A 26288-nucleotide genomic window follows, 5' to 3' on the forward strand; every position below is an offset into this window, starting at 1 on the left:
GTTTTCATTCCAACCCTAACAAAGCACACATCATTCAACAGCTGGAGATCTTCTTGAGCTGCTAATTAGTAGAATCAAGTGAGCCAAATTAGGGATGGAGTGAAAACCTACCTGACAGTAGATCTCCAGGAGCAGGGTTGGTTACCACTGGTCTACACCATACAGTTCATTGGTCTTCACAAATCCAGGGTCTGAAACTAAGGGCTGCTTTTTCTTCTTCAATGGTATTTATTGGCGGCTCGCACCCTGCATGGATGATGCATCACCACCACCTAATGTGCTGGAGTGTGGAGCAGATTAGGTCTGAAGTCAGATCCTATTTCCCAAAGCCATTTCTAATATAAATTACACTACAGCCCTATAAACCTTTCTTGAACCTTTCCCCTCACACAAAATGTCTCTGATATCACTGACCCTTCCACCCTCAGCTATTCTATATCCTATACATATAGGTACAGACCCTGTACTGCAATAACATTGATCCTTCATTAGCACATTTGCCACACACCATTATTGTCTGTTCAACAGTCTCTGGTACCATACAGATCTCACACAACACATATATGTGTCTCCCCACCAGCTGCAAAGAAGAATTCAATCCAGTGTGCCCCAACCATAGACCGTATAAAAAGGCCCCAACCTTATCCTGGCCATAAATACCTCCTCTTTCCTATTTTCCCCTTAACCTGTTTTGCCCTAACACAGTTCTGTAGTTACAGCCATCTGCCATCTTTGCCATTGTTCCTGTCAGTCTGCCATGACAGCTGTCCTGATAATTGATTTTGGCTACCCTCTACCAAGTGGGACCTTAATTTCAATGAATTCCTTCGTTAATGCCTTTAAAAAAAATAATAAAATAAAAACTATGAGCTCATTCCAGTCGCTTATTTTATCCATCCTTTCTTCCTTTCCTTGAATCCTTTTTCAGTACGGAAGGCCAAACGGGTCAAAAATGCATGAAACTGACATCTGGAATCACACATTGTTAATGCGTTGTGTGTGCGTTCTCACCTTTCACTTCATCAAGCTTTCCCTTCCACTTCTCATTAAAACAAAAAAAAGTTTCTTTTTTTAACCTTCTTCTTCAGTATTATCACTTGTCTTCCTATTTTTTCAGCAGCTTGATTTCTATACCTCAGGTTGAGGACACAACAATCAGGTTTACGAGATCACGTGACGTGTTCCGGACAACTCAGGTATACTCTAAGGTTTAAGCTCCTTTTAAACTCTGAACTGCAGCTAAACTAATGACAGAATAACAGCCCCTACAGGTGTGAATCGATTTGAACTTCTGCTATAAAATCCCAGAGAGTCTCCCTCCACACTCTGATCGGAGACAAGAGAAGATAATTAAAGCCAAGCAAAGCCATCACCCAATTCAGTTGTGAAAAAAAGATTGACGTCCCACAAAGACTATTCTTGAAACAAAATTCGTGGAATCCTAAAGATTTATGTTTTTATTAAAACCATATCAGACACTATTAAAGACAAAGTAATTCAACTGTAATAATTTCGAATCGAAATTTCGAAATTTATTTTTGATCAGGCAGCTTGTAGGGTACTTAATTTGACATTGGGTCCTTCGGTCGACATTGAAGATGGCGGCGCCCATATGGATGTCTTCTATCCTCCGGATAACTCTAAGAGGTGAATTAAATGTACTATACGTAATCTTGTGGTCCAAATAATAGATCGAATCAATGTATCAAATGTATGTGTGCACAAGATACTTGCCAGGCCCGCCTGAAATCGTCCAACTGTGCATTCAGTTTTTTGCTGCAAGCTGCTTAGCTTGCTAGCACATGTCCTAGGTATTTAGGTTGCTGGCTAATTGTAACTACGTGGTCCTACTTATAAGACATCGTGTGAAGTTGACACTGTTTTGTGTGATTTAAATAGAGGTGGCTTAAATTTCTGTTTTACTTTATATATGTAGGCTAGCTGGACTTCGTCGAAGCACCAGATGTGCTAACATGTAAACCTCCTCAGACATTCCACATCAGTTGTTATTATTATTATTATTATTATTATTATTATTATTATTATCGTGTTACTTTAACCGTACGCTGATGTTCTGTCGATTTATCCTACCTTGTCGAAATGTCTTATCGGTAGCGCAGATTTATAATCATAGCCATCAATCGATCTTTGCTGGCCTATCGGAAAATCCTGCATCAATTAAAATGTGATGCTGTCAAAAAAAATCGGTACCCTGGCCTATTTGTACTTTAGCGGAAAATGGTTGTAAGCTATATATGTTATGGTTAACAATATTAACAATATGGTTGTTTTCATTAATCCCTCCAAGCACAGTCTCGAAAAAGTTTAGAGATTTCGTAGCCAAAGGTATTCTTTCCTCTCATCCGGGGGTGTCAAACTGAAAGCCAAGGGGGCCGCAGTGTCTGCGGGTTTTTGTGGTTTCCTTTCAATAAGCTGATCATTAAGGCCTTGCAAACAAGGTATGTGGATTCCTTAGCCAGTCGATGGTTTAAATGAACCACTGGTGCTGAGAACACGCCAAAAACAGCAGACACTGCAACCCTCTAGGACTGTAGTTTGACATCTCCGTGATATAATCGCAAATATCTTGCAAGACCGAAAGACATCAGTGATGACTACTATGCAAACTTCTCTCTGTGAAGTAACAAAATTTATTTGTAGGTTTGCTTTGTTTTGTCGCGTTACGATTTTGCAAGCAGTGCCACAGTTTACAGATATTTAAATCATCAGAACAGTGCCTGTTTTCATACTGCCCACAATATCTGCCTGTACCCGTAGCTATCGTAAAGATCATCCAGTCTCTCTCAAGCATGACTCCTACCATTATGTGAACTTTATCGGTCATTAGAAGGGTCTATGGGATGCGTTTGGTGCATTGATGGCACATTAAAGGGGTGCGTTTCGTTATGTGAGTCACGTCGTTGGACTCTTGTTGGTTTTTATCTGCATGTTTCTCTTCACTCACTTAAGTTTGCTTAAGATTGATTTTCTTTTGGAAAGAGAGACAGCTCTCTTCTCATCCATGCTGTTTTTTCTTCTGTATTGCTTTAGTACAGGGCTACCCAACCCATTTCCTGAAGATATACCTCCCTGTATGTTTTCATTTAAACCCAAATTTTGCACACCTGATTCGACTAAATGACCGGTCAAGAAGATCTCTGGCTGTTAAAAGAGGTGTACTTTGTTAAGGTTGGAGTGAAAACCTACAGTACGGTGGATCTCCAGGAACAGGATTGCTTTAAGGTGTAGTGAAGCCACGGCAGAATGCTTGGGTGTAGTGCGTACTCGTCAGCTGTAGTGCTCTTTGTGTGGATGTAGTGTGCATTCATTAACTGTAGTGCCCTTTGTGTGGGATTAGTGCGCAGTCGTAGTCTGTAGTGCCCTTTGTGTGTGTGGGTGTAGTGTGCACTTGCTAGCTGTAGTGATCTTTGTGTGAGTGTGGTGCGCTGTCGTCAGCTGTAGTGCTGTTTGCCTGGGTTTTGTGCACACTTGTCTGCTGTGCTGCCCTTTGTGTGGGTGTAGGTGGCGCTGTATGGACTCCAGGCATAAGTGGCCATTCCAAATTTGAAAAAAATATGTAATAAAAATTTTAAATAAACTACTGCCTGGGATTTTCATTCACCTCTAAGGTAACAGTTCATGATGAATATTTCATTGCAATGCTAATATTCACTTTGACTGTGTAAGGAAAAAGGGGTGGGTGATTATGATTTCCATTTTGGCTCTAGGCAGGATTCCAGAACTCTCATTACCAGCACCCATGAGGCATCCCTCTGTAAAGGGCTTTCCTTTGACATTTCGATTGGACCCGGCAGTCTTCTGATGCCACATGTACTTTTGCTCCAGGCTTTGAGGGTTACGAAGACCAAAAAATAAAAAATAAATAAATAAATAAGCTGGTTTTCTCAACAGCTTTTCCTGAGATTTAAAGGTACCGCTGTATTTCAGCTGTCTTGTTTTAGCTTGACTCAGATCATGTGATTTAAAAAAATTCCTGCACCGACCCCTGATTTTTATGCTCAATAAAACTCGCCCCATGGTGGTTCTTTTATAACACTCTGCTTAAACCCTGTGAAGCGTAACCAGCCGAATCATAAAACATGGTGCCTTTTTTAAAAATTTAGTTTGAAAAAAAAACCAAATAGTTTGTTAATAAGTTTATCGAAATGGCTTTAGTCCTTTTTTAAATGATGAATGAATTGGTAAACGTTTGAAAGAACACTTCACAGAAAAGCTGCAGGCCTTTGCTGACGTTTGAAAAGAGCACGGAGCGTCAGATGGGTTCTGTGAGATGGCAACACGGTGCAGCTGCTTGGGGCGGCAGCTCTGATATTAAAACCAGACAGTAAATGAATAATTACCCTCTGCCATGTGCCTCTCACAGCTGCACGTCCACCTCTGGCAGCGCAGTCAGTGGCAGCAAGATCCCTTAACCCTTAAAAGGTGTGAGATCACAACTATGTGATTAGGAGGTTCTTCACTGAACATTCCGATGCTGATGTCATAGTCACTACTGGTAATTGAAAGCAGTGGAGTTCTAGAACCCTGACTTAGAATTTTTAAAAAGGATTCCAGAAAAAATCTACTCTTCTATGGGTTGAACAGGTTTAGTGCTGCTCTCCCTCAGCCTGAAATGAGTTTTTGGGTTCATCTCTTCACTGTCTGCATGACATCCGCTGTAACTCTCGCTTGGTTCTCTTTCAGGTCCAGGCCTGGTTCTGGCAGGTGGGGGGCGCCATCTCTCTCAACTGTCCAGGCCCCTTGCGACCTCCTGGGCCCTTACCCCAACCGCGACCGCGACCACGACATTGTTCCCGACACAACAGGTCCGACACGGCAGCTTCTTCAACAAACGTAAGCTGGACCTGCCTGACGGGTCGGTCAGTCGCTCTCAGTGTCTCTGGAGTCTTGGTGCGACTGCAGATTCTATAGAACCGCCAGCTACTCCACTCCTGCATTCCTCGCCTCCTCTTGCCTTCCTAAATACAGGAGGTTCTGATTTGTGCAAGGATTTTCTGGTGCTATATTATGATGCGGAATGTCCTGCACCGCAGTTGCGTACTTGGCCATGCCCCTTAATTTTTATAAGATGCATCAAATTGCAACCTTTCAGCTCCCAACAATAAGAGTAGGAAGCTTTTAAGGTTAAGAATATAGAGCCATGCATCTGGTATATAATCTGTGATTATACAGATAGCATATGAGTGCTATAAGTGAGTGAGTGAATGAATCCCATGCTGTTTTATATTTTAATAGATCAGTTCGCCCTGCTTATATGAGTCAGTCGTCACAGGGAACTACAACTCCCATTTTAGGAGTGTCTGCTAAATGCGATGCATTAGTGTGCTCCTACATTTTTCACCTTAGGAGCATACAGGTATGTGCTCCTTAGAAAAAATCTTAACATAAAGCCCTGCCTGAGTGGTTCCAGAGTTTCATCCTGCCACTTGTTTTGAGCAAATTTATTTGCAGATTCAGCGACACAAAAATGAGCAGTTTTGATGTGTGAAGACTGCGATTGTGATACAAACAAAGCCTCTGTTTCTCTTTGCACAACAGTACGATGAAGGATAAACAATGAGAAGCTTATCGCGGTCTAGCAATTTGCAGTAGGTGAACGATTTATGGGCAATTATGAGAGTAACATTTGCAAGTGTATTTAAAAGGTCATGTTTTGCTGAAGAAAAATCACACTTCATTTACAAAGGCACCGGCTCTGCATCTAAACTGAGCTCACATTGAAATGCAAGTGTTGCTGAAATGTGAAGGAAAATTAGCTTAATCTTGCAATTTACATAAGGACACGGTTGTACTAAGTTACCTCTCTATATTAGTATTTTCTATATGAACAAAACCAAAAACACTAATGTAAAAAATAGAGTAAACAAATCTGAACAGTGGTAGTTAAATCCTACTGGCCAATTACTGATCTCCTGTTCGACATTCTTGGATCCATGTACTGAATACGTTGCAAGTTCCTGCATGGACAGAATAGCATGAAATAAATGTATCTGTCTGCAATAATACTTGTGTTTATTAATATGTAGTATGTAGTTTAGACTTGCAGCAGGATACAGACTCTTGCATCACACAGGCTCACACACACACACACACACACACAAGAATAGTTCCATGAGAATAATTTTCACTTTCACAATAACCTCCTCAGACCAATGGTCACGGTTACTCATTTTGGACGGGTTTAATATTTCATGATTCGAAACCAAGTTTTACACAAAAACATATATAAACATAATTCAATAATAAACTGAAGCAATGCCTTTCATTTTAAAGGTTGTTTCTGAAAAGCGAGATTCAGTGGGATTCCTCTGCTGCTGTGAGCGCAATGGGGGCGGAAAGAACCAGAGAGTAAATTTCATTTTTCACGGGCGATCAGAACGGCGGAGGCGGCGGCGGCTTCCCAGGGCTTTCCCCCTGCCCGTGCCGTGATGTATGGCGCACAGACCGGCTCCATCTTAAAGCCATCTGCAGCCATAGCTTCCTGCCAGGAAAAAAAAAGAGGAAGTGGTAGGAGCTGGCGGGGGGAGAAGGGAACGGGAGGGTGGCTGATTTAGATTTTCTAGAGCATTAATCCTGCGGTGGCAGACGGCGCGTAATGAAATTAGTGATGTACGGCCCGCCGCCGCCCCCCCCCCATACCCCCCCCCCCCGGCAAATGAAACGGGCGACAGGGGGGAGCCGAAACGGCCAGCTGTGTTCAGCTGCGTTCAGCTCTTTTTGGGGTGGAAGGTGGAATTAACGCGGGCCTGAGAAATAAAGCCGTCCTGTTTGGGGTTCACGCAGCAGGGGGAGGAGACTCTGTATCCTGTTTCACTCCCAGCTGTCAATCACCGCATATTTGCAGTGTGTCTGATACAGAACAGGCGTGAGCTGTCCTACACAGATAATCTACCTACAATATATATACTGTACACAGACACACACACCTCTCGTGTACACACACACACACCTTTCTCTCTCACGGACACACACATCCAAGCACGCAAATATGTTCAGTCTTCTGAAAGGTACACAAGGCCCAGGTACATACGTAAAAGGAATGACGTCATCTTAATGGAGGAAAAAACTGAGTGTTGTGTTCACCTCAGCTGTGAACCTGAGTGCAGAGAGGCTTTCTTCTGTATTATTTATGAAATTGTTAAGTCTGTTTCATATTTTTATTAAAATGCTGCCAGTGCTAACGTTAGCTGGCAAAGTTGTTTTGTCTGATTCCAAATTGTCATCGAAAGTTCTCTATTCAGTGTTTGAACAAGTATGCAGAATATCATCACTTAAAGCTGTTTTCTGGCAAAAAAGGCCAGTGATTTACGTAAAAGTCATAATTGTTGTGTAACTAGGACTGAATAATGTAATTAATCTTAGTCTATCTAGGGAACAAGGACAAGAGTCCTGAGGAAACTGCACCTCGTCTACATTCTTTCACAAGAAGCAAACAGCAGGTCAGTGGTCTTGGCTGATGAATAATTGGAACATCCAACCAAGCCACTCAGTAGATAATTGCTCTTAATTGCTCCTCTTTAGTTGTTAATTGCTTTCTTATGAATTCTTATGAAAAGTGATTTGGCAGCGTGTGGCATTAATGATGCTGGGGTACATTACACATTGGAGTGGGGGTCCTAATTTGGGTCTATTGCTGCTTCTTCACTGGCTGAGAGCCCAGCTGTTAGTGTCCATTTTGGACCTCACTTGTGTTAATATGATCTTGCCTCCCCAAGACGACGGTCATAGTTGAGACATAAAAAATGTTCTAAGCTTCGGTTTTTCTTTTTTGAGAGCTGCAAAACTTTCCGTAAACGTGCGGGATTCAGTGCAGTTTGGATCCGTTTCCCATCAGGCCATGGGGTCACGTCTGAGGTGGCTTCTGGGCCAGCGATCCCCCCGGGAGGACGGCGGGTTTGGGCTGGGAGTGACATTGAACCAAGCTCACGCTGCCTTATCGCCGAGGGGCCGTCATAAATTGGCCTCAATTAATTGGAGCCGTTGCCACATTACGTTATGTAATTGTGCTCCTGCTCGGCTGAATGAAAACGTAATTGCCTCCGACCCCTGTCTGCTCCTCCAGACGGCAGCATCCTGGGCAAACAAACCGATTACTCGAGTTAACTAAAGGCACTTGGTCGTGTGGATCTCTATGCTAGGTCTGGCAGGTTTTCTTGATAGGACCTTTTCTCCTTCGCTTGCTTGCCTGGTTAAACAAGCCTGAAAGAGAGTTTAAGAGGACCCGCATCTTTCAGCTGTCTAATGAAGGCCTGTTTGTAAATACCCTGTGCGTAGCGTAGCATCAGTACAAACACAGATAGGCACATGCAGTGCACGTGTGTGTGTAATCCCAAAAACCTTTTGTTTATTCTGTTCACAAACACACACACAACTGATTGCATGACTGAAAAGACTGAGCAAATTCAAAGTGCCTAAATCACTGGAGGTTTAGTCTCTTTAATAAGTGAAATCACAATGAACTTTCCACCTACCTTTTAACATTACAGTATCCATTATGCATTTCTCAATGCCTGTCACATGTAAATAGTTAATACAGTGTGTCACTGGATCTCCAACACAATGCTCGACCCAATACATGTATTGCATGTGTGTATATTTGAACAAACAGGGCAAAATGCTAAGACTTGGAATCAAGTGCTCACTCTGTACTGTCAGTAGAAATATATAAGCATTGCCTGGTTTAATTAAAATAACCCTTGGATCTTTCACAAAAAGAGAACTACATTCACACTACTTCTGAAATAATTTATTCTCTGTCAGAAAAGGTGACTATTCAAAGTTCAACCCCCAGCAAGGTGTTTCCACTTTGAACAGTATCCTGTCTTTCTCTCTTTCTTTCTCTCTATCTGTCTAATCTTTATTCTGTTTAATTCTGTGTTTTTTGGTAACCACAGTGACAGCGGACGAGCTGTGGAGGGGCGTTCTGGCTGAGACCGGTGCCGGTGCTCGGAAAGGCAGAGGGAAAAGGACCAAAAGGAAGGTGAAGAAAGACCTCAACAGAGGCCAGCGCTTTGGGGAAGGTATGCTGACCACCGCCTCAACCCAAACCCCTGCCAACACTACCACACCTCAACTCAACATCAACCCAGCCACACGCCGAAACCACAGCTCCAACCCAATCACACCCCTAAACCTCAACCCCAACCCAACCACACCTTAAACCCCAACTCAACCCCAAACCAACCACACCCCCGAACCACAGCTCCAACCCAACAGCACCCTTAAACCTCAACTCAACCCCAACCCAACCACACCCCAAAACCACAGCTCCAACCCAACAACAGCCTTAAACTTCAACTCGACATCAACCCATCCTGGTCTGGCTCCCAATTCAGTTTCAAGTTGATTTTGGGGTTTTATTATTTGTTTTTAAAGTTCTAACCCATGTTGCCACCTCTTTATACCTCTGACCTTCTGTGCCTTTTTTCTTCTTCAAAGTCACTCAGATCTTCTGGCCAGATGCTTTTGACATTCCCATAGGCTTGGTTAAAGCTAAAAGTTGATAAGATGAGATAAGATTAGACTTTTTTTAATCCCAAAGGAGATTGTCGTGCCAAGTTGCTCAGTCAGTACGAAAGTTGCTCAATCAATACACAATATAAAGGCGCCTCAAAAACAAAATACATGCCTTTGCTATTGCTGTTCCGAAGCTGTGGAATAGTTCATCTTTTTATATCAGGTCTGTCCACTCCGTTGATAAATCTCGTTGAAAGGCCATTTTTTCTTCTTGGCCTTTAAACCCAGTTTAGATCCTCTTCATCAGGGTGTATTTGTGAAATGTTTTGTTATTCCTTGCATCTGTTTCTATTTAATGAAGTTGTACAGCACGTTGGTCAATGACAGTTGTTTTTAAATGTGCTTTATAAATAAAGTTGACTTGACTTCAATATGGTGCATAATTCATGTTCAGTAAAGTGTAAACTGCTTTACAAATTGGCACAGATATATTGTTTAGTGAACAGTACTTGGAAATCAACAGTGTATTTATTGAGGAAATTAATTAAGAGGTGCAAAGGCTTTATTGATTTTAATAACTGCTGTTTTTAAAAGTGTTGCCATTGAGATTCAGGCTTTAGGCTATGTAGTTTTGCATCTGAATCGTCTGTGTAGTTACGCAAACCTTAACTTTTATTCCATACAGTTAACCTCCTATAAATAAAATGCTGGTGCACACAAACTGCATATTTATTGTAAAATGCTGGTTTTCTGATCGCGATGTGGTACACGGTGAATAGAACATCACTGTTTTTGACCTGAGCCTGGAGTCACAGGTAGTCACACATTTTTTAAGTAAGGATTAAGAGGTCGTCTGAGGTCTCATTTTCGTTGCGTAAACTCATGCATAACAATCCCTCTTTCCCTTCATCAATTTTTAATGAACGAGAGGCACAAGTCTCTGCTTTAGGAGCTGCTTTTTTTTCTTTTTTTCTTTTTTTTTTTGGAGGGGAAATGTTTGGTATTAATTTGGCCGACGCGATCCCATGTGGCCCTTTATCCAAAAAAAAAAAAAAAAAAATAGAGATTGCCTGCCAGTATCTGGGGGTTATTAATGTCATTCATAATGCGGGCTTCACTTTTAATTACTAACTGCTCATCTGTAGGCCGTTGGCAGCAGGAGGCCTTCAACTAACGAGGGGGCCAACCGCCACTTTTGTAAGGAGTACATTAAAAGGCGTCGGACTTTAAAACCGTGCCAGGCGCCCCACCTGGGAATCGGATGAGCCAAGCGTTCCCTAATTGGGAGTTTCCTCTCTGCGAGCTTAACAGTTTTTATGCAAGTACTTGTTTTGTTTTTTTTTGTTCAGCCTTGAAAACTAGCACTGACATGCTCTGCTGCGTGACTGAAGAAAGCAGTGAGGTTCAGAGGAATAAACCCGCCCTCTTTTTTAGGATTTGACCATATTTTCTGACAAATCGCATCACCTGGGTGAAGACAAGAGGTGCTTCAAACTGTGAGACGCAAGGAGGGAAGAGGCTGAGTGGGGAGAAGATGGTGTTTGTTTGGGGCCAGTGGCTAAGCTGCAGGTCCCTGACTTCATCCACGAGGGGTTTTTTTTGGACAGTGTGTACGCAGCAGGTCCCTGACTTGGTCCGTGAGTGTTTGTTTGGCCTGTGGCTGAGCTGCAGGTCCCTGCCTGGGGTCAGAAACAGCCCCTTCGCAGAGAGTGCCGCTGGCTGGTCTAGGGACTGCAGGGAGTCGTAATGTTTTAATGTTCCTGCTGAGAGGAGACCTGACCCCCTAACCCCGCGCTGCTCTCCCCTCCCCAGGGGTTTTCCTGCGCTGAAGTGTCTTAGACGGCCCATCTCCGTCATCTTTATAGGGCAATTCGTGGATTATTTATACCACATCTGCCGACGTTTAAAGTTGGTATATTTACAGATTATTACGTGATGCAGTTGGACATAACTCCATGAAAATATCAGAAATATGTGCTATATCTCTCTCCCTCTCTCTCTCTCTCTCTCTCTCTCTCTCTCTCTCTCCCTCTCTCTCTCTCTCTCTCCCCCTCCCTCCCTCCCTCTCTCCCCCCCCTCTCAGGGCGGGGCGGCTTCCTGTGGCCGGGTCTGAACGTGCCGGTGCTGCAGAGCGGGGCGGTGCAGAGGTTCTCCCAGCGGGACGCAGAGCAGCAGGAGGAGGTGCGGGCCGACATGATACGAAGGAGAGAGGAGTGGGAGCGCAAGAGGAAGATGAAGGTGAAGAGGGAGCGCGGGTGGACCGGAAACTCCTGGGGTGGCATCAGCCTGGGCCCCCCTGACCCGGGTCCTAACGGAGGTGAGAGCGCCTCCTGCTGGTGGATTGGTTTTTGAACGCTATGCTCTTGCGTGGTCTTATTCACTGTTACTGTTATACACCTTTAGCCCCTCCCCCTTGTTAGCTCTACCCTTTTCCTGTTATCCCCCTTGAGCTCTGCCCCTTTTCCCTGTCATATCCCCTTAGCCCCACTCCTGCTTAAGACAGACATGAGCCCTTGATTCACCAAGATTCTTTGGAAAAGAAACAGTTTTCTGGCGTCTGTTTTAATATTCAGACTCAACAGATGTTGCGTCCATTTTCTTCTCCCTCAGTTGCAAATTAAAATGTTAAAATTGCCTAAATAACACTGACCTTCAAGAGAAAGGTGCCTGAAAATCTGCCTGAACAGATTCACAGGGTGTAGGTTCGGTTCGGTTCCTTCCCGTGTTTCACACTGGATTTTACACCATCCTTGGCGCTCAACCGCTTGAATCACCTCGCCCACTAGGGGGCCTGCGGGCCTCTCTGACCAGTGCGCTGAGGCGGCGGGGGACACAGAGGCTGCGAGTTTATATCGCGCTCCGATCACGCCACCGCCAAATAAACAATATAGTCAATAACTCCAAATCGGTGAACTTTATCTTTCTGATAGCATGAAACGGGCTTGGCGGCTTCGGCTCCCGCCTTCGAAAAAGCCAGATTCTTGCCGGAAAGAGTGAATCGATGCCTTTGTTTTCAGAGGGCAAATGTCACGTGGCGACAGATGGAGCCGGGAGATGGTCAGAGAAGTGACAAACTTAAATTGACTTTGACGGCGGGGGTCTGTGAACAAACATGCCATAAGCAAACGTGTTTATATGTTCGCTCGGATGCTGGGTTCGAGTCTAAGCAGAGAAGCTGACTAACCTTTCGCGTAAAAACACTCAGATATCCGCAAAATACCTTTTGATGTTTTACGGCCGTCTATGGAGTTGAAATATTCCCGATTCATGTCTGACCCAGGTCTGATTCTACAGCGCAGTGGATTGTAGAACATTCTAGCAAACTGGCGAAAAGTCAAAACACTGCGTCTTTGAGGCAGGGCTTCCCAAAATGAGGACCAGAGTTGCCTCCCCCAGTCCTAAGGAAACACACCAGAATCCTCCAGAATGTTCATCAGTCTGGCTTCTTGTTACTTCTGTGCATAGACAGCTTGAATTTTCAGGCCTTCAAATCTACCAGCACAGCTTCGATCTCAGAGATGCACCACAGAGCTATTTAATGAGTGTGGCGTGTTCTGGAGTGTGTCTCTCTGTGCTGGGCCAATGGGTGATATGATTTTAAAGATGTTTTCACATCATTGCAACTGTTGAGAATTTTGCCTTCTGCAGACTTCTTAATATTATTTTCTTTCTGCCTGAATTTTTGCACAGTACAACTCTTATGGCTTTTAAGCTAGTCATGCCATTCCAACTTTATAATATTTACCATGGCTCAGAGCTGGACATTGCTTGTATAAAGCTCTGTTTTGAGTGATCTGCCATTTCTCTACACCAATCAATGGCTGAGATACTCAACACTTAATTTGGGTGCTTTTTTCTGGATGTTTGGAGGTGGTTATTAAAAGGCCCATTTGCTGACACTATTTGATAGTCTACAAAACCCCATTAGGCCAGTTTAATCTAGTAACAGCTGAACAACTGCTGAAGCAACCGCACTAAAGTTTATTCATACTTTGCACTGTAGTTTTAATTCGCCCCCACGGAACATGAAAGCCAGCTTGGAGACTTGAAGATTTGCAAACCCTCGGTGACACGTAGCATCTTTTTTTCGCAATGGCAAATCTGGTGCAGTTGCAGTCCAGCCTTAAAGCTCCACCTTGGGCTGTCTCCATGATGCATAGCTAGACAGCTGTGGATTGGCAGAAAAATTTAAACAGCGGTTCCTGATCTCCCCTGGCTGTTTCCACATCCTTAAGATAGGATGCTGTAAATCACGATCAAACCAAAGATTCACCCTCCCCCCACTCCCCCCTTAGGATGGGAACCTGCCATAAATCGCCACATAAATCAAACAACCACACCGACTCCCCCCCCACCCCAACAACACCACCACCACCCCCTGGTAATCAGTCTCAAACTCATAGGTCATAGTTTTGCAGTAATGTCTATAAACTGAGGAAGCATTGCAGTAACCTTAAGGGAATCCACTGCCCCTAGTGGTAAATCAGTAAATACAGATTGCAGCAGTGGGCAAAGAATAATTTATCGCTGAGGTAGTGGAAGTACCATGTGTAAATTGTGTTTCTGAGAATGCTATGTATGTTTATATACATAAATGCAATATATACATACTGACTGAACTTACTGCCTCGGTTTTTTGTATTTTAAGTGCTGTATTTTATACCATTATTTGTCAATTAATCAATTAATGTGAATTTTGTTAGTAGCCTAGAGTTAAACTTTGCCATATATGCTTTCAGTATGCTTGTAGAATGCATTTAAATCACCAGTTTATTTAGTTGGCTAGTTCAGCTTTGACGGGCAGATCCAGTTGGTCCACTTTAAGGTGTGCATCACTGGCATTCTCAATTTAACCTGAGCAATTTAATCTTCACCACAGGGTTGCGTCATCTCCCACTGGGTTGAAAGGTGTTTCAGCTTATTAACTCCCCTGCTAGCCCTGAAAGTTAGATTTGTTTGATTACCAAAGTTTGCATCACCTTGATTTGTGCGTTGAGTGTTTGAAATGGGCTGATCTAAAAACTCACTCCTCCTGTGTACCAATGAGAGAGTCATTCTTTTAATGAACTTGGTCATCTACAGCCTGCTACTTCAATTAGCTTTTGAAATAGGAAGGTGGTGATAGGAATATTAATACATTTCCAGCTTGTTTACTTTGTGTTCCATTTCTGGCAGGGTAGTGTGAATCGAGCACCTTGCTTCCACCGGTTATGACCTCCATTAGCTAATTAGCTCAATGCTCCAATGCTGGTTTAACTGTACAATAGACCACAGTAAACATTTCAAAAAAGGGCACAAGAACAGTAACTGGCATTCGTGAGCTTAGGTTGCACCTTGGTATTGCTATTGATGATGCGTTTTTTGTTTTTTTGCTTTTCTTTTTCTACAGAAACCTATGAAGACTTTGATTCTCGTGCGATAGAGGTAAGATTCCCCAGCTTTGGGAGAGGCCAGATGACATCGCTGGTCCCAGGATTTTAAACAGGAGACTGTTGGTGTCTTTCCAGGCCTGTGGTTTCCTGGGAAACGGGGGCAGGGTTGGGGGGCAGGGTTTTCCGTAAGGGGCCAGGGCTGTTTGTTCCTTCTGGGACACCGTGACCTGCCATGGACGTTTGAGGAGCCGCTAATGCTTGTAGCTTGGGGTTCAAAAGCGATGAGATCAGGAGCGTATCGGACTGCTCTTCGGCTCATCTACCCAAGGCTACGCAAAGGGCTTTAAGTAGAAGACCGGTCTCACTACCAGAGTCTCGCATTGAGCTGCTGCTGCTGTAGCTTCAGGAACTTACTGCCATTACAGTCAGATATGAAACGTACAGGAATTTACTCACATGGTCACATACTGTATGATACTTACAGGAACTTACTTGAATGCAGACACTTACGCAACATACAGGAACTTAATCCCTTACAGTCACATGTGAAGTATGCAGAAACTTGTTGACAGTCACATCTGAAACATATAGTACATGAACCTACTAGCATACAGTCACATATGAAACATAAAGGACCTTGTATACATCAGGGTCTGAAACTAACTTTTAGTTAAACCAGCCACTATGTCCAGTGGATGAAAAACAAGACCAGGTCAAAACCTAGTATATGGCTGGACCGAACCGGCCGACCAATGGCGTAACTTCATCAGTCAGTCACTCAGTCACAGACATGCGCGGTGTAACTTCATCACTCACTCAGTCACTCAGTCACAGACATTCGCGTTTATTGGGCTGGCCCCCCCTGTTGCGGTCCAGCCAAAAACGACCAAACACTTTGACATTTTATTTTAGTTAAAAAAAATTCTTTTTTTTGTTTCAGCGGCTCCAGCCTCCCACTAGCGCCAGAGCAGAGAGCCGCTGACAAACCAGAGCCTTATTATCTCTCCCGCCCAGAACACAGCCAGACTTGCAGTAGCTGAAGCGATGATGCCAGCTTTCCTAAAACGAACTGAGGGGTCAGGAGGGTCTTTAAAAGCACTGTGGGGATGGCAACGCTTAAAAAATGGAAAGTGCCATTTTTGGACAAGCACTCCAAAAAGTCTCTTAAAAGTTTTGGCTCTTGTTTCTGATTAATAAATAGTTGAATGCATATACGACTAACTGCTGCTTGGTATTTGGTGCTTAAACAGAACTTTATGACCTTTAACGTTGTTTATAAACAGTGCTTTTTTTCAGTCCAGGTAGAACATCGCCTGATCTCAGGGCTTTGATGTAGCAACTTTATCCGTTGTGCTCGATTTTGGTTCTCAGTTAGCAAAAGTGCAGACGATATCTGGTGGTGAATGTGCAGTTATTGCATTTGGCATTAAAGCAACGTCTGGCTTTCTGTGAATGCCACGGATCAACTTTGGCTGACCTGCCCGATTGTTACACCTCCATCGCTCCTCCTTTTTTTATCTCTCCCCTACATATCTCTGCGCCTCCTTTTTTCGCAGACCTAAGTGACACGAATGTGCAGAGCGCCGAGCATTGTGGGAAAGGTTTTTGTTCCGGTTGGGGGTCTGCTCAGTTTTTCCTGGCCTCGTGTCCGCTCAGGAGCTAATGCCCCAGCTGAGCTACGTCTGGCTGAACTTTGAGCTCAAAATCATATGGCGTTCCATATTTCAAAAACCCCACTGATTGCGGATTCATTTCTGGTGCTCTGCGGATCGAGCTGAAGAAAATCTCCTGCTGCACTGGATTATGTAAAAATCGCTGGCATTTAGCCAAGGACCTTCCCGTCCGAAGTTGTGGCGCAAAAGTCCTTGAAGCAGTTTTAGTAGGCTTTTCCCTCTCCCTGTAAACCTGTGATTTACCGTGCCATTGCTCACATTGGCATCCAAGATAAGTAATTAGCTAATTGGGTGTCACCTGGGTAATATAAGTGACTGCCAGTGTGTGTGCGTGCGTGCGTGCGTGCATGAGTGAGTGAGTGCGTGTGTGCGTGTGTACAAATAAAGCACAGCTCAATGGCAATGGCAATTTTTTTTTTTTTAAAGTAAATATTCATCCACACAGAATGCCTTCCAGGACGGAACATGCACAGAACATTAAGCACATGCTTCACGCCATTTTTCCGATGTGGTTTATAGGATATGTGGTTCAGACTATACATAGTTTACACATTTTTCATCCATCCATGTGAAAACACTGACAATGCCGTTTCCCCAAAATATCTCCACTCTGGAGAGAGTCTTTGAAAAGCTCAGTTTTTGGTGTCCTAAAATGTGGTTTTTATGTGGATGGGAGGCAAAAAAAAACGGAGGAAAAATGTTGCATTTTCATCTTTTGAGTTTTAGATTCCATTTCCGTAGCTGGAGAGCTGTCAGTCAAATCGGAGGATTTATCCAGGAACTCATGGCATTTTAATTAAGTAGGACATGGCTTCAGCTCTTTTAGACGTATGCTGATCTGAAGACACAATCTGAAGAATGACAAAAATGTGATGTTCTTTGTGTCACACACAGTTCGCCAGGCTAATCAGCACCATCTTCATTCTCCGCTTTAAAAACATGCACAATTATTGTACTGTACTTTTAAATCTGCCGTTTTCTTTGATTATAAAGGCGCGCGCCGCGGCTGTCCCTGGTTTTAATGCATTTCCATTCAGAGGGATAATTATCAGAGCGCGTGCATTGATCTGAGGGCGGAATGGAAGCTAGCGCTTATAGCATGAAGCGCAGCCCTGCCCAAATGCTGTCCTGCTTTCTATTATGAAATATTGTACGTACATAATGAGTACAAATGGAAAAGAAACTGCCTGCAATACATTTCACAATGAATGTAAACAAAATCTGACATTGAGCAGTTCTTGTGTGATCATGTAAGAAATCTGTGTTATGCGTGTACTAAGACCACATGCGGTTTTGTCATATTTACTGCAATGGCTGCTTGTAATTACATGCGCTAATTTGGACTGAAGCACTGATAAACACAGCACCGTTCCCTGTGGTTGTAAGGGTGTTTCAGTCTCCCAAACCCATTCCCCCCCACCCCCTTCCCAATAATATGGTATGATGATGACAATAATAATTTAATATGATAAACGTGGGGATATCTTGATGTGACTGGGATAAACTTATCAGTAAGGCTGGGTGTTTGTCACAGAAGTCGCAGGTGCCACAGATTCTGTGGCTTTCCTTATTTTTTTTCCATTTCCTCTGTTCTTAGTGCTTTCCATGAATTCGCTGTCAACCTTAACGTAGCCTACAGTGTCACTTGTGCAGGTCTGCGCATTTTAACAATAGCCTATTGCCAGATGCTGGGAGAAACAAAGTGTGACAATGTATCCAGATTCTGGAGTGCACTGACTACCCCCTCCCCCCTATAATCTGCGCACTTGATCGATACCTGCTCTAACCCCACCCCCCCCCCCCCCCCAGAACATCAGGGAGGACAGGCAGGTAATGAATGTATGTGTGCGGCCCTGATTGCTGTTCCAGTCAATGGAAGTCCTTTCATCTCAAATAATTACAGTCCTCTTTATTGCATTCTCCCTCTGCTACTTTGTGTAGCTTAAGAGAACTATTGATGTAGCCTTCCCCCCCCCCCCCCCCATCATTCCAGGTCTTAATAGCAGTGGGGGGAGGAGGCTGTGCGGTTACCTAGCAACGAAGATGCTGTCAGGGCTTCCTGTACAGGCTCATGGTGTTGGTGACAGTGCGACAGCTCGTTGAAGACAGGAAATAGCACTCCACTTCGGGGTCTGAATTTAACTTGCCGGGTGCCAAAACTCCCAGGGTTCCGTTTTGCGTGGGTATTGTTTAGGCTCAAGGACGTTGACAGCACTGTGCTATTTGCATTCTGCAAGATCTTTTTTGGCCTATTTTTTTTTTTGCGTTCCCTGGGCCTTTTTTTTTCCTAAAATCCTCTCATGGAGAAAAAAAAAAAAAACCCAAGTGGTACCTTCACACTGCTTTACACCCAATCACTGTGGAGATGATACTGAATGAGCTCAAGAAAAACCTGAGTACAAGAGCTCAATTCTGCACTTGTTATTTTAGAAGTGATGTTCATAATATATGCATTGCTGAAGGGTTTTTATCCACCCTAACTCTCTGCATGGCTGCTACGATGCATGTGTGAGTCCACGCCCATCTGTACCTTACATTCTGGGCTCTTATCTCAAGTAACTCGTTTTCAAATTGTGTTTTTGCTTCATGGTCTAACGACTGCCAGGTTGTTGTGTAAAACGTTCAGCGTAAGATCAACTCTGATGCTTTCAAATTTAGCAGATGCTCTCCCATTCAGAGCGGTTTTGCACACCGTACATTATTCTGCATACCATCCGTTTACGCAGCTGGATATTTACTGGAGCAGTTCAAGTTCAATGTCTTGCTCAACGGTACAACAGCTGTGCCTGGAAATAAAGCCTGCAACCCTGGAGTTACAAGACCAGTTCCCTACCCACTACACTACACTACACTATCACCTGATGCCGTACTAGAGGGCACATGGTCCCTGCTGGACTCATATGAATTTTGGCTGGTTAACAGGGGGAAAAAATTAAGTTTTTTCTTCACGAAACACTATTTTAGGTGATAAAACGAACTCGCCAAACTGAAAAGGTGCAACATTTGTGTTGCTTAATGTGTGTTTTGTGGACTTGTTTCAGTCATAGTACAAGTAAAGGACGAAATGTGGCCGAATGGAAAATGGCGATAGTGTGGATGGTAAATGGTGGTGCAGACAGAAAGGCCTCGTCTGACGTTCTCTCCCAACGTTTAGATTGATGGGGGAGGGGCATCTCGGCTGCACCGCGTCGATAGTTTAATTTTTCCGTTCCGCACAAAAGCTTTCCGTGAGCGTCTACATATTTGTCACGTAGTGTCAGCCTTTTTTTTATTAGTGAAAATAAATAGTCTTTCTTCTTTTCTGTTTAATGTACGCCGTCGCAATCATTCAGTCTGTGGAAGTGCAGCGTCTCCAGCGGAATGGTTATCTCTGCTCGCTCAAGAGTGCTTGATGATTGAGAACAAGCCATTCGGCCCATCTAGGCTCCACGTGGTCTCAACTCCAGATAATTTCTCCCTCTCTCTAAGGCCTCTGAAAACCGTTTGAGTGGTGTGTTTAAAAGCTCGGCCCCTGGAGGTTTTTCTGAGTTATCTCTCAACCAGCGCAACCATAGCATCAACCAGGTCAAGCTCGTAGTACTGTAAGGTTATGAGCAGCCTGGTCAGGCTCATAGTACTGTAAGGTTATGAGCAGCCTGGTCAGGCTCATAGTGCTGTAAGGTTATGAGCAGCCTAGTCAGGCTCATAGTACCATAAGGTTATGAGCAGCCTGGTCAGACACATAGTACCGTAAGGTTATGAGCAGCCTGGTCAGGCTCATAGTACCATAAGGTTATGAGCAGCCTGGTCAGGCTCATAGTACCGTAAGGTTATGAGCAGCCTGGTCAGGCTCTTAGTACCAATAAGGTTATGAGCAGCTTGTTCAGGCTCATAGTACCATAAGGTTATGAGCAGCCTGGTCAGGCTCTTAGTACCAAAAGGTTATGAGCAGCCTGGTCAGGCTCTTTGTACCAATAAGGTTGTGAGCAGCCTGACCAGGCTCATAGTACCCTACGGTTACACGCCTGACAAGTGAGGCTTGGCAAATCTTCATAACTGCTTCAAATACATTTCCCTGTTTCAAAACATGGCGTTTACTTTTAGAATGTGTTTTACTCTGGAAACATCACCTGGAGCAGATCATATGAGCTCCGCTTCTCCGGAAAGCTGCCAGGACTGTTTGCTCATGGTCCAGTGTGGCACTCAAAAGACTCGATTTGGCTGATCGCAGTCCTCCGCGAATCAATATTCTCCTCTCTCGGCTCTGTTTGAAGAGAGATCTAAAAAAAAAAAACGAAAAAATTGTAATCCGCTGGATTACAGCCCTCCAGGGCTGATATTGAGCCACCATGCTACAGAAAAAGCTTATTGCCTATATTTATTTATTCTTGTAGCCATACTTTCCTGGATCAATAAGGCCCAGTCTTTCTGTGTCGTTTTTCACAGCCTAAAAGCTAACGAGAGTGAGCATTGACCCAGGAACCTTGAATAGTAGAGTTTTGGAGTTGAACGTGTGAATTCCTTCCGTGGCGTGGGAAGCAGACCCTCACCCCCCCCCTCCCCCCCCCCCCCCCCCATCCCCTGCACATTTTATTTTATTTTCATATTGTGTTGTTGCTGCCATTTTAGCCTTTTCTCAGTTTAAATTTAGCTGTAGATGAACTGTGATTAAATCAGAGGCAGATCTTGTGTGTGAGCCTTTATGCAGATGTGTATACATACGAATGTTACTTAGCAAAGCTGGCTGTAGTTGTGAAAAAATATGCTTCAGTTACCATCTGGGAAGAAAAGGCCATAACTTTCAATTAAGAAGAGAGAGCAGTGAATTACATCTAGGAGGAGGTGTTCCTGGTGTCACATATTGAAAAGGATGCGTGTTAGAAATGAAATGTTGTTATAAAAATAACCTGTAATTTGTGGTGGTCGTACAAATAAAATGTTGCCACTGAAATGCTAAACTATGGCCGCCCCTACTAACAGCAAACAGTTGTTGTTGTTATCTGCCCATAACAGGCAGCCGCTGTGCTAAGTGTCCTAGACTCAGGTGGTGCTGTTGAGCTCTTGCACGGTTTTCGATGATGTCCCTTAAGGTCACTCTGTTGTTCTGGTCATCGTTAGCAACGAGCTATCGTGCTAACAGCTACCAAGCAAACTTGTCGCGACACCTCAGACATTGCGTTGTCAAGAGGTCCGAGACTAAAATAAATCGTGTGTGAGTTTATACTTATCAAGGCTCTTGCCACACTGAAGACAGCACTTTGTGGTGTTATTTTAAAGCGCTTTGTGTGGTCGTGATCAGAACACCCTTGTTCTGTTCTTGAGTTGTGATTTCTGACACGCAACTAGAGCTGACTGAGCTGGTTTTTACACCGTTCCACCTGATGAGTGATTAAAGTCTTGGTCTGATCTGTGAGAAGGCTGAGACATGACTGCCACCTGCAGGCCAGAAGGAGGATTGCTTTTGTTATGAAATAATTTCAAAAGCAGCAGAGTTGGGGTGCAGTTGAGGTGCATTATTATTATTATTATTATTATTATTATTATTAATAATAATAATAATGAATTGCGTTTATACACTTTTCACCCTATGTTTCTTGCTTGCTTCCTCTAGGTGAAGAATGTCTTCAACATGACAGCCAAAGAAGGTCGAAAGAGGGTGGTTAGCTGCCTGGTTGCCGTGGGAAACGGCAACGGAGCCGCAGGTAGGTGACAATGGACCATGGAATGGGGGAAGTGTGCGCCAAAATGTGTTGTCAGTAAATTAATTTATCTGGGATAAACTACTGGCAAAATGCTCAAGATGGCAGATATAATCCCTGCCAAAAAAAAAAAGGTGAGCGACCCAGCATTGCATATGAAACACTTGCACATATTTCAGCTGTGTGTGTGTGTGAGAAATACTCCCATATCTTGGCAACCACCATCCCAGCTTAGGGTGGCACAGGGGTGCACTTTCGTTTAGATGCTTCTCAAAGACTTTGAAATGTGCACCTTGTTTAAAAATAAATTGGAATATTCCTGTTGGATGCAGAAGTGTTTTCCCCCCTCCGCCCTGTTCAATTTGGCTGATTAACTGCAAATGCATATTTCATAAACAGTACCTGAGAAATACTGCCCCCTGGTTGCAGCCCCAAAATGAGCACCTTCTGGATTTCCCCTCTGTTATTATGAAAGTTATTTATGAGTTTTAAAAGAAAAAGATTAATGTCATCAATTTCGTATTTGTCATTTTGGTTGTGCTGTGCACTCGAGAGATTATTCTCAGTTTTGAAAAAAAAGGCATCACTGCTTTGCGCACACATGCTAGGATTTTCTCACATTGAGAAAAGGTTTTAAAAAAACAACAGTCTTGAGTGCTTTTTAGTTTTTATATACTTTTTTTTTTTTTGTTGGTTGTTGCAACAACATGGCTTGGCAGCATTTGATATCAGAGGTGCGGTAAATGTATTGTGAAGTTTGACTGAATAAAGATTATTAATCTGTGCTGCACCAGCACGTTTAAGATCGGTGTGTCAGTCAATAGTCGTGGAAGGCCAAAAGATTTTTGAGCACTCAAGGGCTTAATTTTTAGACACTGCAGCCCTCCAGGACTGGAGTTAAACCTGCAGACACTGCAGCCCTCCAGGACTGGAGTTAAACCTGCACACACTGCGGCCCTCCAGGACTGGAGTTAAACCTGCAGACACTGTGGCCCTCTAGGACTGGAGTTAAACCTGCAGACACTGTGGCCCTCCAGGACTGGAGTTAAACCTGCAGGCCCTGCGGCTCTCCAGGACCAGAGTTTGAAACGCCCAATTTATATAAGGGACTTGAACAAACACATGGAAATGTTTATATTATGGCTGAAATATTTACCATTTCTTCCACAGGTTTCGCTGTGGGAAAAGCCGCAGATCGGACAACAGCCTTGAGAAAAGTAAAGTGAATTTCTCATTTCTGCACATCTGTCATCTCCTGTCTCTGAAGTGCATGCAAATATTAACTTTAGATGTTTTTTTTTTTTGCTTTTTTCAGGCAAAGAACAGGGCTGTGCACTACCTGTACTTCATTGAAAGATACAACAGCCACACCAGTAAGTGGAAGGAGACTGCGATTTGTGTGCATTAATCAAACTTGATCAAAGTAGTTTACATCTTTTGGCACCAGGAGGCGCTCTCTGAGTGGTTAGCAGTTTACTGTTGAACAAGCCCTAATGTTCTTGTCATTCTGGTTTGAGCTTTTAGTAAACTTAATGCTTCGATTGCCATTCATGGTAAAGGAGAAAGAACGCTTATCTCCAAATTGTCCAGAGTGCAATCAAAAATACCTGTTCAATAAAATAAATATTCAGTAAAAATCATAATTTTTAAGGTTTCCAGTTACCTATCATATCCCAGTAATGTAAGGGTGTAGCGCAAATAGGCGATATTACTGATGTAAACATGTCATTGTAGCACGGAAGTCAGAATCATGAAAAGTACCTCACATTTCCTTAAGAGAATGCCAGCAAAACATGACGGTATCAACTGGGATATCTTGCTTTGAAATGTAATCTGTCATAAGCTCCGCCCACTTCACAGCTGGGCCAATGAGAATCATCCATTAGCGATACTAACAGCATATTGCCCAATAGGGTGTTAGGGTTTGTAGTCCTATAACTCGGAAGTGACTTAGCATTTTTGAGCCATGAGTTCCCTTGGCAGATTTCCAGTGCGTTTTTTACCCCGTAGGGATTTTGATTTCTGCAGGCTCCTGTGGGAGTCCTCGCTTAAGGCGGTCTGTGGGATGGGCAGTCGGTGGTGGTTACTCCGGTCTAAAGCTCTGCTTTGCCAGGCTAACCGCCATGACATGGTTCTTCACCGCAGTGGTGGGTGTGGTTGCCTCACCTTTAGCTCCACTCTCACCTTGTCATTTGCTGGCTGGGAGGTTGAGAGCTGGTAGATATTATCCAAGCGAGAGTTAACGGCTAGCTCAGTGGCTGTTGCTAACGTTAGCACAGCGTTGGTGGTGGCTGCAGTGTGCGGTGCCAGAAGCCTTTTTTTCCCCAAGTACTGCCGTTGGCTTGAGCTGAAGCTTGGGCTAACATCCAAAAGAGAATCTTTGTCTTTCTGACCCACTTACATGTTTTGAAGCAATATCCACTGACCATTTTACAATGGTGTATAGCTATCTGTATGAAACAAGCACAAACACTGATCTCTCCCCCCCTCAATAAAAGTGTCTACTCCAAAGGCAAAGATTTGCATCATGCATTTCCAAACTCTGGCTGCAGGTGAATGGAAATGAAGGCAAGCTTGAGTCCTCTATCCTGTTACTTTGGGGATCTTATTGAGCATCTCCTGATTGTCATTGTTTATTTTCTTTCTTTTTTTTTGTTCTTAGTTTACCATGATATCAACTCAACCTTTAAGAGGACAACCCTGCGAATGAAGAAACAAAATAAAGGTAAAAGACCAATGAGGATTCTGGTTTCAGATTAACCATTGAGGAGTCTTTTTCCAAATTAACTAACGAGGAGTCTGGTTCCAGATTAACCAGTGAGGAGTCTGGTTCCAGACTGACTGGGTTCTTAGAGATCATCGGAGAGGTAGCATCCTGCAGAGATCCCAGTTTTCACTGGGCTTTGTGTGTTCTCCATTTCAGGCTACGGCCTGCACTGCCACCGGGCCATCATCACCATCTGCAAACTGATTGGCATCGAGGACATGTATGCCAAAGTGTCTGGCTCCACCAACCTGCTCAACATTACCAGAGCGCTGTTCCAGGGGCTGGCCAATCAGGTGAGTTGTTGTTATTACTGTTAACGTATTGAGACAGGGACCGATGGGTGTTGAAGTGGAGCGTCTTTCTCCACCTGCAGGAGACTCACAGCGACCTGGCGGAGAAGCAGAAGCTGCACGTCGTGGAGTTCCAGTCGGAGCGGGGGCCCCTCCCCCTGGTGGTGGCCTCCCCCTCGAGCGCTGTCCGCAAAACCCCCGAGCCCGAGGACGAGATCCCCGACACCAAGCTGGACTGGGGCGAGGTGCGGGCCGCCCAGGGCATGAAGCGCTCCGTCTGGGCCAACGTCAAGAGGACGGTCTGGTGAAGAGCGCCCCCCACTCTCCTGTAGAGCCACAACCCCCGCTGGCCCGAAACAGAACCAAATGCACCCGAGCCCAGCTATGAACCTTAAACAGAACCACATCAGCCCAGCGACAGCTCTGACCCCATATCAGCCCAGTGCCAGTTCTGACCCTAAACAGAACCACATCAGCCCATTGACAGCACTGACCCTGAACAGAACCACGTCACCCCCAGGCCTGTAGTTGTAAACTACGGCTGAAAGTCGCACTGAACAAATGGGGACCCATGCTCATTAACAAGATTAAAGCAGAATTATTGAAATGTTAAAAATCACCCCTCCAGTAGAGCTGTGTATTCTATGTTAAACTCTCAAAGTGTACTACAGTTACACGATCTATTAATAATTGAATATCTTTAAGGAAAGGAAAGGCTAATGGTGTGCTTGTGTGTGAGAGGGAGAGAGAGAGAGCGAGAGAGAGAGCGCATGCACGTGTCTGCGTGTTTGTTTGTATCCAGAGCAGTTGATGTTTGGTCAGTGTTTAGGGTAAATTGTCACCATGGTTATGGTTGGAATTTCTGTTTTGAATCCAGCAAGCTAACAAATTAGGTCTCTAATCCTGATGTAAAATGGCTGGCTGTAAATACTGTATTTGTGGAAATCTAAGACACTGGCCAGGTGACCTTATGGTTTGAGTGACATCATTTTGTTTGGTCTCTTCACATTGAGGAATGTTGGATTAAAGTG

General features: G+C 44.0%; 1 protein-coding gene across 1 annotated transcript; it reads left to right on the forward strand.

The window, feature by feature from the left end:
• Positions 1–1527: 1527 nt before the first annotated feature.
• Positions 1528–26288, forward strand: mrps5 (mitochondrial ribosomal protein S5). The gene is made up of 11 exons (XM_035407016.1): positions 1528–1647; positions 4705–4854; positions 8916–9041; positions 11561–11794; positions 14867–14901; positions 22113–22203; positions 23371–23417; positions 23516–23573; positions 24863–24925; positions 25124–25260; positions 25341–26288. Exons 1-11 carry the CDS (start codon positions 1599–1601, stop codon positions 25563–25565), a joined length of 1215 nt encoding a protein of 404 aa, XP_035262907.1. The 5' UTR covers positions 1528–1598; the 3' UTR covers positions 25566–26288.

This window comes from Anguilla anguilla, chromosome 2 (genome assembly GCF_013347855.1).
Source record: "Anguilla anguilla isolate fAngAng1 chromosome 2, fAngAng1.pri, whole genome shotgun sequence".
NCBI classification, from domain to species: Eukaryota; Metazoa; Chordata; class Actinopteri; order Anguilliformes; family Anguillidae; genus Anguilla; species Anguilla anguilla.